The sequence below is a fragment of the Eucyclogobius newberryi genome, unplaced genomic scaffold (assembly GCF_026437365.1).
Source record: "Eucyclogobius newberryi isolate DKJ021-1_F unplaced genomic scaffold, fEucNew1.0.hap1 SCAF_20, whole genome shotgun sequence".
NCBI lineage: Eukaryota > Metazoa > Chordata > Actinopteri > Gobiiformes > Gobiidae > Eucyclogobius > Eucyclogobius newberryi.
Window position 1 is genome coordinate 1,610,579 of NW_027315835.1, and position 15,000 is coordinate 1,625,578.

General features: G+C 49.8%; 1 protein-coding gene across 1 annotated transcript in view; it reads right to left on the reverse strand.

Moving 5' to 3' along the window:
• Nucleotides 1-15,000, reverse strand: part of ankfn1a (ankyrin repeat and fibronectin type III domain containing 1a) — a 132,957-nt gene that overhangs the window by 94,543 nt on the left and 23,414 nt on the right. The window contains exons 3-4 of the mRNA XM_072456791.1: nucleotides 14,194-14,380; nucleotides 3,236-3,446 (exon numbers count right to left, since the gene is read on the reverse strand). Coding sequence (XP_072312892.1) covers nucleotides 3,236-3,446; nucleotides 14,194-14,380 — 398 coding nt within the window. The remainder of the gene's footprint in view (nucleotides 1-3,235; nucleotides 3,447-14,193; nucleotides 14,381-15,000) is intronic.

Here is a 15,000-nt window from a genome sequence, read left to right on the forward strand (position 1 = left end):
ACACGATGTAAACATATGTAAACATGATGTAAACATGATGTAAACATATATAAACATGATGTAAACATGATATAAACACGATGTAAACATATGTAAACATGATGTAAACATATGTAAACATGATGTAAACATGATGTAAACATGATTTAAACATGATATAAACATGATATAAACATGATGTAAACATATGTAAACATATGTAAACATGATGTAAACATATGTAAACATGATGTAAACATGATTTAAACATGATATAAACACGATGTAAACATATGTAAACATGATGTAAACATGATGTAAACATGATATAAACATGATGTAAACATATGTAAACATGATGTAAACATGATGTAAACATGATTTAAACATGATATAAACACGATGTAAACATGATGTAAACATGATGTAAACATGATGTAAACATGATATAAACATGATGTAAACATATGTAAACATGATGTAAACATGATGTAAACATGATGTAAACATGATTTAAACATGATATAAACACGATGTAAACATGATGTAAACATGATTTAAACATGATATAAACACAATGTAAACATATGTAAACATGATGTAAACATGATGTAAACATGATATAAACACGATGTAAACATATGTAAACATGATGTAAACATGATGTAAACATGATGTAAACATATGTAAACATGATGTAAACATGATGTAAACATGATTTAAACATGATATAAACACAATGTAAACATATGTAAACATGATGTAAACATGATATAAACACGATGTAAACATATGTAAACATGATGTAAACATAATGTAAACATGATATAAACATGATGTAAACATATGTAAACATGATGTAAACATGATGTAAACATATGTAAACATGATGTAAACATGATATAAACATGATGTAAACATATGTAAACATGATGTAAACATGATGTAAACATATGTAAACATGATGTAAACATGATGTAAACATATGTAAACATGATGTAAACATGATATAAACATGATTTAAACATGATATAAACACGATGTAAACATGATGTAAACATGATGTAAACATGATTTAAACATGATGTAAACACGATGTAAACATATGTAAACACGATGTAAACATATGTAAACATGATGTAAACATGATGTAAACATATGTAAACATGATGTAAACATGATGTAAACATATGTAAACATGATGTAAACATGATGTAAACATATGTAAACATGATGTAAACATATGTAAACATGATGTAAACATGATGTAAACATGATTTAAACATGATATAAACATGATATAAACATGATGTAAACATATGTAAACATATGTAAACATGATGTAAACATATGTAAACATGATGTAAACATGATTTAAACATGATATAAACACGATGTAAACATATGTAAACATGATGTAAACATATGTAAACATGATGTAAACATGATGTAAACATGATGTAAACATGATATAAACATGATGTAAACATATGTAAACATGATGTAAACATGATGTAAACATGATTTAAACATGATATAAACACGATGTAAACATGATGTAAACATGATGTAAACATGATGTAAACATGATATAAACATGATGTAAACATATGTAAACATGATGTAAACATGATGTAAACATGATGTAAACATGATTTAAACATGATATAAACACGATGTAAACATGATGTAAACATGATTTAAACATGATATAAACACAATGTAAACATATGTAAACATGATGTAAACATGATGTAAACATGATATAAACACGATGTAAACATATGTAAACATGATGTAAACATGATGTAAACATGATGTAAACATATGTAAACATGATGTAAACATGATGTAAACATGATTTAAACATGATATAAACACAATGTAAACATATGTAAACATGATGTAAACATGATATAAACACGATGTAAACATATGTAAACATGATGTAAACATAATGTAAACATGATATAAACATGATGTAAACATATGTAAACATGATGTAAACATGATGTAAACATATGTAAACATGATGTAAACATGATATAAACATGATGTAAACATATGTAAACATGATGTAAACATGATGTAAACATATGTAAACATGATGTAAACATGATGTAAACATATGTAAACATGATGTAAACATGATATAAACATGATTTAAACATGATATAAACACGATGTAAACATGATGTAAACATGATGTAAACATGATTTAAACATGATGTAAACACGATGTAAACATATGTAAACATGATGTAAACATGATGTAAACATGATATAAACACGATGTAAACATATGTAAACATGATGTAAACATGATGTAAACATATGTAAACATGATGTAAACATGATGTAAACATTATGTAAACATGATATAAACATGATTTAAACATGATATAAACACGATGTAAACATATGTAAACATGATGTAAACATGATGTAAATATGATGTAAACATGATGTAAACATGATTTAAACATGATGTAAACACGATGTAAACATATGTAAACATGATGTAAACATGATGTAAACATGATATAAACACGATGTAAACATATGTAAACATGATGTAAACATATGTAAACATATGTAAACATGATGTAAACATGATGTAAACATATGTAAACATGATGTAAACATGATGTAAACATGATGTAAACATGATGTAAACACTGGTGCTGAAGCTTCATTTGTCGTTTATGAAATGTCCAGATACAAAAAGATGATTTCAGGCTCAGACATATTAAACGATGGATGAGTCTGTGGCTTTTACAGAAACGACTTCAGAGCAGAAGAAACAGCAGAAGTTTATTTATGTGACGCGGATGAACTTTTCACACAACATTTTAGTTTGTTTGGAACTTTTGTATTTACTGTGTAAATACTTTACTGAGGCTGCACCATAAACCAAAGTGTGTGTGTGTGTTCTAGCGTGTGTGTTCTAGCGTGTGTTCTAGCGTGTGTGTTCTAGCGTGTGTGTTCTAGCGTGTGTGTTCTAGCTTGTGTCTTCTAGCGTGTGTGTTCTAGCGTGTTCTAACGTGTGTGTTCTAGCATGTGTTCTAGTGTGTGTGTTCTAGCGTGTTCTAGCGTGTGTGTTCTAAGCGTGTGTTCTAGTGTGTGTGTTCTAGCATGTGTTCTAGTGTGTGTGTTCTAGCGTGTGGGTTCTAGCATGTGTTCTAGCGTGTGTTCTAGCGTGTGTGTTCTAGCGTGTGTGTTCTAGCATGTCCTAGCGTGTTCTAGCAGGACTCACAGTGCGGACTCTCTTTGGCGCCGGCCTTCAGCAGCAGTTTGGCGATGGGAACGTTGTTGGTCATGATGGCGACGTCGAGCGGCGACAGACCTTGGCTGTTCGGCGAGTTCAGGTCCAGCTCTTCAGGACTGAACTGGAACAAGAGGATCTGAACCGTGTCCAGGTCCTGCTGCTCCACGGCCTCGAAGAGAACCTCGCTGTACTGCATCGTCTGAGGAGGAACCAGACGGAAGCGTGAACCAGACGGAAGCGTGAACCACGTTCCTCTCTGCGTTCGTGTTTAAATCTACAGTTATATTTGTGGTTTATCGTTCCTCTCGCCGCGTTCGTGTGTAAACCAGTGACAGGTTCACAGAGCAGCGATGAACAGTTGGTCATTACATCGTGCCACACTCTCTCACCTCCCCCCTCGCTCACCCCTCGTTCGCCCCTCGCTCGCCCCTCGCTCGCCCCTCGCTCTCTCACCTCCCCCCTCGCTCACCCCTCGCTCGCCCTTCCCCCTCGCCCCGCCCACACAGGCTGAACATTATTACCACGATCAAATAAATGCAATTAGCAAAAGGCAGAGGCGTCATTCTTGTAACACAATGTGGAGCGGCAACAATTCAACCCAATTAACACAACGTGAATGAAGTGTAATTGTATTTATCTGATGTTCAAAACACATAAAGAGCTTTTATAACAAAGACAGCAACATTATTAATTCTTTTAAAAAAGAATAAACAATTTCTGACTTTCATCAATAAAACCCTTTGTTCATAAATGTTCTCTCTCCAGAAGCGTCAGTCACAGATTTACTCCTTTAATTGGTTAAACATGTGTTAAAAAAGTCTCAATGTTCAGTAGAAATAATTGTTTGACACTAAGTAATCATCAGCTCTGCTCTTTGTCTTCTCTGTTTTCAGTTTTTATCAGTTTTGTTCTTATTTAGTCTCTGGTTTTAGACCTGTTTTAGACCTGGCTCAGACCTGTTTTAGACCCATTATAGACCTGTTTTAGGCCAGTTTTAGACCTGTTTTAGGCCAGTTTTAGACCTGTTTTAGGCCCGTTTTAGACCTGTTTTAGACCTGTTTCAGACCTGTTTTAGGCCTGTTTTAGACCTGTTTTAGACCTGTTTTAGACCTGTTTTAGGCCTGTTTTAGACCTGTTTTAGACCTGTTTTAGGCCAGTTTTTGACCTGTTTAAGGCCCGTTTTAGACCTGTTTTAGACCAGTTTTAGACCTGTTTTAGACCTGTTTTAGGCCTGTTTTAGACCTGTTTTAGACCTGTTTTAGGCCAGTTTTTGACCTGTTTAAGGCCCGTTTTAGACCTGTTTTAGACCAGTTTTAGACCTGTTTTAGGCCCGTTTTAGACCTGGCTCAGACCCTGCTTTAACAGTCGGTTAAACATATTTCTGTGCTGTTACTTGTGATGTTCTGAGGGACATTTGTGTAAAATGGTGATCACACTTGGCCTTTGAGTCACAGATGGAAGAAAAGGACAAGAAAATGACTTCAACATAATTAAATACCAGAAGCTTAGCAATTATCAAACGTGTGATTATCGACAAAATGAAGATGAAGAGAAGAGCGAGGACAGAGGGGCAGAAGGAGCAATCAGGCCACGATTTACACATCCACTTTAGCCTTTATAGTCAAAGAGAACTAAACACAAACAAACAATGTTTTAGCATAGGGATATTGTATTGGGAAATATTGAGGTATTCATTATTTATTAGACCTGGTTTAGACCTGGTTTAGACCTGGTTTGGTCCTGGTTTAGCCCTGGTTTAGACCTGCTTTAGTCCTGGTTTAGTCCTGGTTTAGTCCTGGTTTAGCCCTGGTTTAGAGCTAGTTTAGTCCAGGTTTAGTCCTGGTTTAGCCCTGGTTTAGTCCTGGTTTAGTCCTGGTTTAGTCCTGGTTTAGACCTGGTTTAGACCAGGTGTAGACCAGGTTTAGTCCTGGTTTAGACCTGGTTTAGTCCTGGTTTAGAGTTAGTTTAGACCTGGTTTAGACCTGGTTTAGTCCTGGTTTAGACCTGGTTTAGTCCTGGTTTAGACTTGGTTTAGTCCTGGTTTAGAGTTAGTTTAGCCCTGGTTTAGACCTAGTTTAGTCCTGGTTTAGAGCTGGTTTAGAGCTGGTTTAGTCCTGGTTTAGAGCTGGTTTAGAGCTGGTTTAGAGCTGGTTTAGAGCTGGTTTAGTCCTGGTTTAGAGCTGGTTTAGAGCTGGTTTAGTCCTGGTTTAGAGCTGGTTTAGAGCTGGTTTAGAGCTGGTTTAGTCCTGGTTTAGAGCTGGTTTAGAGCTGGTTTAGTCCTGGTTTAGAGCTGGTTTAGAGCTGGTTTAGAGCTGGTTTAGAGCTGGTTTAGTCCTGGTTTAGAGCTGGTTTAGAGCTGGTTTAGTCCTGGTTTAGAGCTGGTTTAGAGTTCCCGTCCTCCGTTGTATCAGGATAAAAACATTTGCAGACGTGTATAAAATATGCCTGCTAACAGGTGCTAACAGATGCTAACAGGTGCTAACAGATGCTAACAGGTGCTAACAGATGCTAACAGGATTACGACATGCTAACCGGATTGGTGTAACTGGATCTGTATCGATCCAACATGTCCGCCGCACGAGGAGGCGGTTCACACTGGGATCATGAGGAAAAGGATCAATTCAACGTTCAATATTCAAACATGTGACACTCTTAGGACATGAGTGTTCTAAAAAGGTCTTTTTGGTCGTGTTTCAGGGTCTGTTTAGTCCAGACAAACATTAATATTACAGATTTATGAGTATGACTCATTAGTATTTTTTTTTATAGTTCACTAATAAATTCACCGATGTATTTGTCAAAATCTATGTAAGAGAAGCTTTGGAATTTTACGTGTGGTCCGTTCGTCGTCCGTTCGTCGTCCGTTCGTCGTCAGTTCTTCGTCCGTTTTTCGTCCGTTCGTCGTCCGTTCGTCGTCCGTTCGTCGTCCGTTCGTCGTCCGTCCGTCGTCCGTTCGTCGTCCGTTCGTCGTCCGTTCGTCGTCCGTTCGTCGTCAGTTCGTCGTCCGTTCGTCGTCCGTTCGTCGTCCGTTCGTCGTCCGTTCGTCGTCCGTTCGTCGTCCGTTCGTCGTCCGTTCGTCGTCAGTTCGTCGTCAGTTCGTCGTCCGTTCGTCGTCCGTTCGTCGTCAGTTCTTCGTCCGTTTTTCGTCTGTTCGTCGTCCGTTCGTCGTCCGTTCGTTGTCAGTTCTTCGTCCGTTTTTCGTCTGTTCGTCGTCCGTTCGTCGTCCGTTCGTCGTCCGTTCGTCGTCCGTCCGTCGTCCGTCCGTCGTCTGTCCGTCGTCCGTTCGTCGTCAGTTCGTCGTCAGTTCGTCGTCCGTTCGTCGTCCGTTCGTCGTCCGTCCGTCGTCCGTCCGTCGTCTGTCCGTCGTCCGTTCGTCGTCAGTTCGTCGTCAGTTCGTCGTCAGTTCGTCGTCCGTTCGTCGTCCGTTCGTCGTCCGTTCGTCGTCAGTTCTTCGTCCGTTTTTCGTCTGTTCGTCGTCCGTTCGTCGTCCGTTCGTCGTCCGTTCGTCGTCCGTTCGTCGTCCGTTCGTCGTCCGTTCGTCGTCAGTTCGTCGTCCGTCCGTCGTCTGTTCGTCGTCCGTTCGTCGTCCGTTCGTCGTCCGTTCGTCGTCTGTCCGTCGTCTGTTCGTCGTCCGTTCGTCGTCCGTTCGTCGTCTGTCCGTCGTCTGTTCGTCGTCAGTTCTTCGTCCGTTTTTCGTCCGTTCGTCGTCCGTTCGTCGTCCGTTCGTCGTCCGTTCGTCGTCCGTTCGTCGTCCGTCCGTCGTCCGTTCGTCGTCCGTTCGTCGTCCGTTCGTCGTCCGTTCGTCGTCAGTTCGTCGTCCGTTCGTCGTCCGTTCGTCGTCCGTTCGTCGTCCGTTCGTCGTCCGTTCGTCGTCCGTTCGTCGTCCGTTCGTCGTCAGTTCGTCGTCAGTTCGTCGTCCGTTCGTCGTCCGTTCGTCGTCAGTTCTTCGTCCGTTTTTCGTCTGTTCGTCGTCCGTTCGTCGTCCGTTCGTTGTCAGTTCTTCGTCCGTTTTTCGTCTGTTCGTCGTCCGTTCGTCGTCCGTTCGTCGTCCGTTCGTCGTCCGTCCGTCGTCCGTCCGTCGTCTGTCCGTCGTCCGTTCGTCGTCAGTTCGTCGTCAGTTCGTCGTCCGTTCGTCGTCCGTTCGTCGTCCGTTCGTCGTCCGTCCGTCGTCTGTTCGTCGTCTGTTCGTCGTCCGTTCGTCGTCCGTTCGTCGTCTGTCCGTCGTCCGTTCGTCGTCCGTTCGTCGTCTGTTCGTCGTCCGTTCGTCGTCCGTTCGTCGTCAGTTCGTCATCAGTTCGTCGTCCGTTCGTCGTCCGTTCGTCGTCAGTTCTTCGTCCGTTTTTCGTCTGTCCGTCGTCCGTTCGTCGTCCGTCCGTCGTCCGTCCGTCGTCTGTCCGTCGTCCGTTCGTCGTCAGTTCGTCGTCAGTTCGTCGTCCGTCCGTCGTCTGTTCGTCGTCTGTTCGTCGTCCGTTCGTCGTCCGTTCGTCGTCTGTCCGTCGTCCGTTCGTCGTCCGTTCGTCGTCCGTTCGTTGTCCGTTCGTCGTCCGTTCGTCGTCAGTTCGTCGTCCGTTCGTCGTCCGTTCGTCGTCAGTTCTTCGTCCGTTTTTCGTCTGTTCGTCGTCCGTTCGTCGTCCGTTCGTCGTCCGTTCGTCGTCCGTTCGTCGTCCGTTCGTCGTCCGTTCGTCGTCCGTTCGTCGTCAGTTCGTCGTCCGTCCGTCGTCTGTTCGTCGTCCGTTCGTCGTCCGTTCGTCGTCCGTTCGTCGTCTGTCCGTCGTCTGTTCGTCGTCCGTTCGTCGTCCGTTCGTCGTCTGTCCGTCGTCTGTTCGTCGTCCGTTCGTCGTCCGTTCGTCGTCCGTTCGTCGTCTGTCCGTCGTCTGTTCGTCGTCCGTTCGTCGTCCGTTCGTCGTCTGTCCGTCGTCTGTTCGTCGTCCGTTCGTCGTCCGTTCGTCGTCCGTTCGTCGTCCGTTCGTCGTCCGTTCGTCGTCCGTCCGTCGTCCGTTCGTCGTCCGTTCGTTGTCAGTTCTTCGTCCGTTTTTCGTCTGTTCGTCGTCCGTTCGTCGTCCGTTCGTCGTCCGTTCGTCGTCCGTTCGTCGTCAGTTCGTCGTCAGTTCGTCGTCCGTTCGTCGTCCGTTCGTCGTCAGTTCGTCGTCAGTTCGTCGTCCGTTCGTCGTCCGTTCGTCGTCCGTCCGTCGTCTGTTCGTCGTCCGTTCGTCGTCCGTTCGTCGTCCGTTCGTCGTCTGTCCGTCGTCTGTTCGTCGTCCGTTCGTCGTCCGTTCGTCGTCCGTCCGTCGTCTGTTCGTCGTCCGTTCGTCGTCCGTTCGTTGTCCGTTCGTCGTCCGTTCGTCGTCAGTTCGTCGTCTGTCCGTCGTCCGTCCGTCGTCTGTTCGTCGTCCGTTCGTCGTCCGTTCGTCGTCCGTTCGTCGTCTGTCCGTCGTCTGTTCGTCGTCCGTTCGTCGTCCGTTCGTCGTCCGTTCGTCGTCCGTTCGTCGTCTGTCCGTCGTCTGTTCGTCGTCCGTCCGTCGTCTGTTCGTCGTCCGTTCGTCGTCCGTTCGTTGTCCGTTCGTCGTCCGTTCGTCGTCAGTTCGTCGTCTGTCCGTCGTCCGTCCGTCGTCTGTTCGTCGTCCGTTCGTCGTCAGTTCGTCGTCCGTCCGTCGTCTGTTCGTCGTCCGTTCGTCGTCCGTTCGTCGTCCGTTCGTCGTCTGTCCGTCGTCTGTTCGTCGTCCGTTCGTCGTCCGTTCGTCGTCTGTCCGTCGTCTGTTCGTCGTCCGTTCGTCGTCCGTTCGTCGTCCGTTCGTCGTCTGTCCGTCGTCTGTTCGTCGTCCGTTCGTCGTCCGTTCGTCGTCCGTTCGTCGTCTGTCCGTCGTCTGTTCGTCGTCCGTTCGTCGTCCGTTCGTCGTCCGTTCGTCGTCCGTTCGTCGTCCGTTCGTCGTCCGTCCGTCGTCCGTTCGTCGTCCGTTCGTTGTCAGTTCTTCGTCCGTTTTTCGTCTGTTCGTCGTCCGTTCGTCGTCCGTTCGTCGTCCGTTCGTCGTCCGTTCGTCGTCAGTTCGTCGTCAGTTCGTCGTCCGTTCGTCGTCCGTTCGTCGTCAGTTCGTCGTCAGTTCGTCGTCCGTTCGTCGTCCGTTCGTCGTCCGTCCGTCGTCTGTTCGTCGTCCGTTCGTCGTCCGTTCGTCGTCCGTTCGTCGTCTGTCCGTCGTCTGTTCGTCGTCCGTTCGTCGTCCGTTCGTCGTCCGTCCGTCGTCTGTTCGTCGTCCGTTCGTCGTCCGTTCGTTGTCCGTTCGTCGTCCGTTCGTCGTCAGTTCGTCGTCTGTCCGTCGTCCGTCCGTCGTCTGTTCGTCGTCCGTTCGTCGTCCGTTCGTCGTCCGTTCGTCGTCTGTCCGTCGTCTGTTCGTCGTCCGTTCGTCGTCCGTTCGTTGTCCGTTCGTCGTCCGTTCGTCGTCAGTTCGTCGTCTGTCCGTCGTCCGTTCGTCGTCCGTTCGTTGTCCGTTTGTCGTCCGTTCGTCGTCAGTTCTTCGTCCGTTTTTCGTCTGTTCGTCGTCCGTTCGTCGTCCGTTCGTCGTCCGTCCGTCGTCCGTCCGTCGTCTGTTCGTCGTCCGTTCGTCGTCCGTTCGTCGTCTGTTCGTCGTCCGTTCGTCGTCCGTTCGTCGTCCGTTCGTCGTCCGTTCGTCGTCCGTTCGTCGTCAGTTCGTCATCAGTTCGTCGTCCGTTCGTCGTCCGTTCGTCGTCAGTTCTTCGTCCGTTTTTCGTCTGTCCGTCGTCCGTTCGTCGTCCGTCCGTCGTCCGTCCGTCGTCTGTCCGTCGTCCGTTCGTCGTCAGTTCGTCGTCAGTTCGTCGTCCGTTCGTCGTCCGTTCGTCGTCCGTTCGTCGTCCGTCCGTCGTCTGTTCGTCGTCTGTTCGTCGTCCGTTCGTCGTCCGTTCGTCGTCTGTCCGTCGTCCGTTCGTCGTCCGTTCGTCGTCCGTTCGTTGTCCGTTCGTCGTCCGTTCGTCGTCAGTTCGTCGTCCGTTCGTCGTCCGTTCGTCGTCAGTTCTTCGTCCGTTTTTCGTCTGTTCGTCGTCCGTTCGTCGTCCGTTCGTCGTCCGTTCGTCGTCCGTTCGTCGTCCGTTCGTCGTCCGTTCGTCGTCAGTTCGTCGTCCGTCCGTCGTCTGTTCGTCGTCCGTTCGTCGTCCGTTCGTCGTCCGTTCGTCGTCTGTCCGTCGTCTGTTCGTCGTCCGTTCGTCGTCCGTTCGTCGTCTGTCCGTCGTCTGTTCGTCGTCCGTTCGTCGTCCGTTCGTCGTCCGTTCGTCGTCTGTCCGTCGTCTGTTCGTCGTCCGTTCGTCGTCCGTTCGTCGTCCGTTCGTCGTCTGTCCGTCGTCTGTTCGTCGTCCGTTCGTCGTCCGTTCGTCGTCCGTTCGTCGTCCGTTCGTCGTCCGTTCGTCGTCCGTCCGTCGTCCGTTCGTCGTCCGTTCGTAGTCAGTTCTTCGTCCGTTTTTCGTCTGTTCGTCGTCCGTTCGTCGTCCGTTCGTCGTCCGTTCGTCGTCCGTTCGTCGTCAGTTCGTCGTCAGTTCGTCGTCCGTTCGTCGTCCGTTCGTCGTCAGTTCGTCGTCAGTTCGTCGTCCGTTCGTCGTCCGTTCGTCGTCCGTCCGTCGTCTGTTCGTCGTCCGTTCGTCGTCCGTTCGTCGTCCGTTCGTCGTCTGTCCGTCGTCTGTTCGTCGTCCGTTCGTCGTCCGTTCGTCGTCCGTCCGTCGTCTGTTCGTCGTCCGTTCGTCGTCCGTTCGTTGTCCGTTCGTCGTCCGTTCGTCGTCAGTTCGTCGTCTGTCCGTCGTCCGTCCGTCGTCTGTTCGTCGTCCGTTCGTCGTCCGTTCGTCGTCCGTTCGTCGTCTGTCCGTCGTCTGTTCGTCGTCCGTTCGTCGTCCGTTCGTTGTCCGTTCGTCGTCCGTTCGTCGTCAGTTCGTCGTCTGTCCGTCGTCCGTTCGTCGTCCGTTCGTTGTCCGTTTGTCGTCCGTTCGTCGTCAGTTCTTCGTCCGTTTTTCGTCTGTTCGTCGTCCGTTCGTCGTCCGTTCGTCGTCCGTTCGTCGTCCGTCCGTCGTCCGTCCGTCGTCTGTTCGTCGTCCGTTCGTCGTCCGTTCGTCGTCCGTTCGTCGTCTGTCCGTCGTCTGTTCGTCGTCCGTTCGTCGTCCGTTCGTTGTCCGTTCGTCGTCCGTTCGTCGTCAGTTCGTCGTCTGTCCGTCGTCCGTCCGTCGTCTGTTCGTCGTCCGTTCGTCGTCCGTTCGTCGTCTGTCCGTCGTCTGTCCGTCGTCTGTCCGTCGTCTGTTCGTCGTCCGTTCGTCGTCTGTCCGTCGTCTGTCCGTCGTTTGTCCGTCGTCTGTTCGTCGTCCGTTCGTTGTCCGTTCGTCGTCCGTTCGTCGTCAGTTCGTCGTCCGTTCGTCATCCGTCCGTCGTCTGTCCGTCGTCCGTCCGTCGTCTGTTCGTCGTCCGTTCGTCGTCCGTTCGTCGTCCGTTCGTCGTCTGTCCGTCGTCTGTTCGTCGTCCGTTCGTCGTCCGTTCGTTGTCCGTTCGTCGTCCGTTCGTCGTCAGTTCGTCGTCTGTCCGTCGTCCGTCCGTCGTCTGTTCGTCGTCCGTTCGTCGTCCGTTCGTCGTCTGTCCGTCGTCTGTCCGTCGTTTGTCCGTCGTCTGTTCGTCGTCCGTTCGTTGTCCGTTCGTCGTCCGTTCGTCGTCAGTTCGTCATCCGTTCGTCGTCCGTCCGTCGTCTGTCCGTCGTCCGTCCGTCGTCTGTTCGTCGTCCGTTCGTCGTCCGTTCGTCGTCTGTCCGTCGTCTGTTCGTCGTCCGTTCGTCGTCCGTTCGTCGTCCGTTCGTCGTCCGTCCGTCGTCTGTCCGTCGTCTGTTCGTCGTCTGTCCGTCGTCTGTCCGTCGTCTGTCCGTCGTCTGTTCGTCGTCCGTTCGTCGTTCGTTCGTCGTCAGTTCGTCGTCCGTTCGTCGTCAGTTCGTCGTCAGTTCGTCGTCCGTTCGTCGTCCGTCCGTCGTCCGTTCGTCGTCCGTTCGTCGTCAGTTCGTCGTCAGTTCGTCGTCCGTTCGTCGTCCGTCCGTCGTCCGTCGTCCGTCCGTCCGTCGTCTGTCCGTCGTCCGTTCGTCGTCAGTTCGTCGTCCGTTCGTCGTCTGTCCGTCGTCTGTTCGTCGTCCGTTCGTCGTCCGTTCGTCGTCTGTCCGTCGTCTGTTCGTCGTCCGTTCGTCGTCAGTTCGTCGTCCGTTCGTCGTCAGTTCGTCGTCAGTTCGTCGTCCGTTCGTCGTCCGTTCGTCGTCAGTTCGTCGTCAGTTCGTCGTCCGTTCGTCGTCCGTCCGTCGTCCGTCCGTCGTCCGTCCGTCCGTCGTCTGTCCGTCGTCCGTTCGTCGTCAGTTCGTCGTCCGTTCGTCGTCTGTCCGTCGTCTGTTCGTCGTCCGTTCGTCGTCCGTTCGTCGTCTGTCCGTCGTCTGTTCATCGTCCCTTCGTCGTCCGTTCGTCGTCTGTCCGTCGTCTGTTCGTCGTCCGTTCGTCGTCCGTTCGTCGTCTGTCCGTCGTCTGTTCATCGTCCCTTCATCGTCCCTTCGTCGTCCGTTCGTCGTCCGTTCGTCGTCTGTCCGTCGTCTGTTCATCGTCCCTTCGTCGTCCGTTCGTCGTCTGTCCGTCGTCTGTTCGTCGTCCGTTTGTCGTCTGTCCGTCGTCTGTTCGTCGTCCGTTCGTCGTCCGTTCGTCGTCTGTCCGTCGTCTGTTCATCGTCCCTTCATCGTCCCTTCGTCGTCCGTTCGTCGTCCGTTCGTCGTCTGTCCGTCGTCTGTTCATCGTCCCTTCGTCGTCCGTTCGTCGTCTGTCCGTCGTCTGTTCGTCGTCCGTTTGTCGTCTGTCCGTCGTCTGTCCGTCGTCTGTTCATCGTCCCTTCGTCGTCCGTTCGTCGTCTGTCCGTCGTCCGTTCGTCGTCAGTTCGTCGTCCGTTCGTCGTCTGTCCGTCGTCTGTTCGTCGTCCGTTCGTCGTCCGTTCGTCGTCTGTCCGTCGTCTGTTCGTCGTCCGTTCGTCGTCAGTTCGTCGTCCGTTCGTCGTCAGTTCGTCGTCAGTTCGTCGTCCGTTCGTCGTCCGTTCGTCGTCAGTTCGTCGTCAGTTCGTCGTCCGTTCGTCGTCCGTCCGTCGTCCGTCCGTCGTCCGTCCGTCCGTCGTCTGTCCGTCGTCCGTTCGTCGTCAGTTCGTCGTCCGTTCGTCGTCTGTCCGTCGTCTGTTCGTCGTCCGTTCGTCGTCCGTTCGTCGTCTGTCCGTCGTCTGTTCATCGTCCCTTCGTCGTCCGTTCGTCGTCTGTCCGTCGTCTGTTCGTCGTCCGTTCGTCGTCCGTTCGTCGTCTGTCCGTCGTCTGTTCATCGTCCCTTCATCGTCCCTTCGTCGTCCGTTCGTCGTCCGTTCGTCGTCTGTCCGTCGTCTGTTCATCGTCCCTTCGTCGTCCGTTCGTCGTCTGTCCGTCGTCTGTTCGTCGTCCGTTTGTCGTCTGTCCGTCGTCTGTTCGTCGTCCGTTCGTCGTCCGTTCGTCGTCTGTCCGTCGTCTGTTCATCGTCCCTTCATCGTCCCTTCGTCGTCCGTTCGTCGTCCGTTCGTCGTCTGTCCGTCGTCTGTTCATCGTCCCTTCGTCGTCCGTTCGTCGTCTGTCCGTCGTCTGTTCGTCGTCCGTTTGTCGTCTGTCCGTCGTCTGTCCGTCGTCTGTTCATCGTCCCTTCGTCGTCCGTTCGTCGTCTGTCCGTCGTCCGTTCGTCGTCAGTTCGTCGTCCGTTCGTCGTCTGTCCGTCGTCTGTTCGTCGTCCGTTCGTCGTCCGTTCGTCGTCTGTCCGTCGTCTGTTCGTCGTCCGTTCGTCGTCAGTTCGTCGTCCGTTCGTCGTCAGTTCGTCGTCAGTTCGTCGTCCGTTCGTCGTCCGTTCGTCGTCAGTTCGTCGTCAGTTCGTCGTCCGTTCGTTCTCACCGAGGCTTTGCGGAGTCGGTCGGACTTGCCAAAGAAGTAGGAGTCTTCGAAGGAGGAAGTGCTGCCTCTCAGTTTGTCCGACAGGTTCCTGTAAAGACGTTTTGCCGCGTTTGGAGACGTGGGCCCAGGACAGCGCCCTCTGGGGGTCAACTGGAGGCTCTGCATCTGCTGCATGACCACTGTGCGCCTGAGGAAGAGTAAAGGCGAGAGTTTAACTGGAGTTAGGACAGAGATGACTGATCCAGGAGGGAATCTGACCCCGACTGCAGTGCCTCTGACCCCTGACCCCGACTGCAGCGCCTCTGACCCCGACTGCAGTGCCTCTGACCCCTGACCCCGACTGAAGCGCCTCTGACCCCGACTGCAGTGCCTCTGACCCCGACTGCCAAACCAGGACCAAAGAGAGAACTAATCCAGGACCAAAGACAGAACTAAACCAGGACCAAAGACAGAACTAAACCAGGACTAAAGAGAGAACTAATCCAGGACCAAAGACAGAACTAAACCAGGACTAAAGAGAGAACTAATCCAGGACCAAAGACAGAACTAATCCAGGACCAGTGTTGTACCTGAGCGTTCATAATTTTGGTGAACGTGAACTGAACGCACTGTATTACTGCCGAAGAACGATAATATGAACGCGTTCATTCTGGTGTCTGTGAACGACACCTTCGTTCTTTTTATTTTCGTTCAATAAAGTGTCAGATTTCTAGAGACTTCCAGGTGAAAAACACTGTTAAGTTTCCCAAAAAGAGCCTGTGTCTGTCCAGTGAGAGAGCTGCAGTTGTAGAGGCCATAGATCGATCG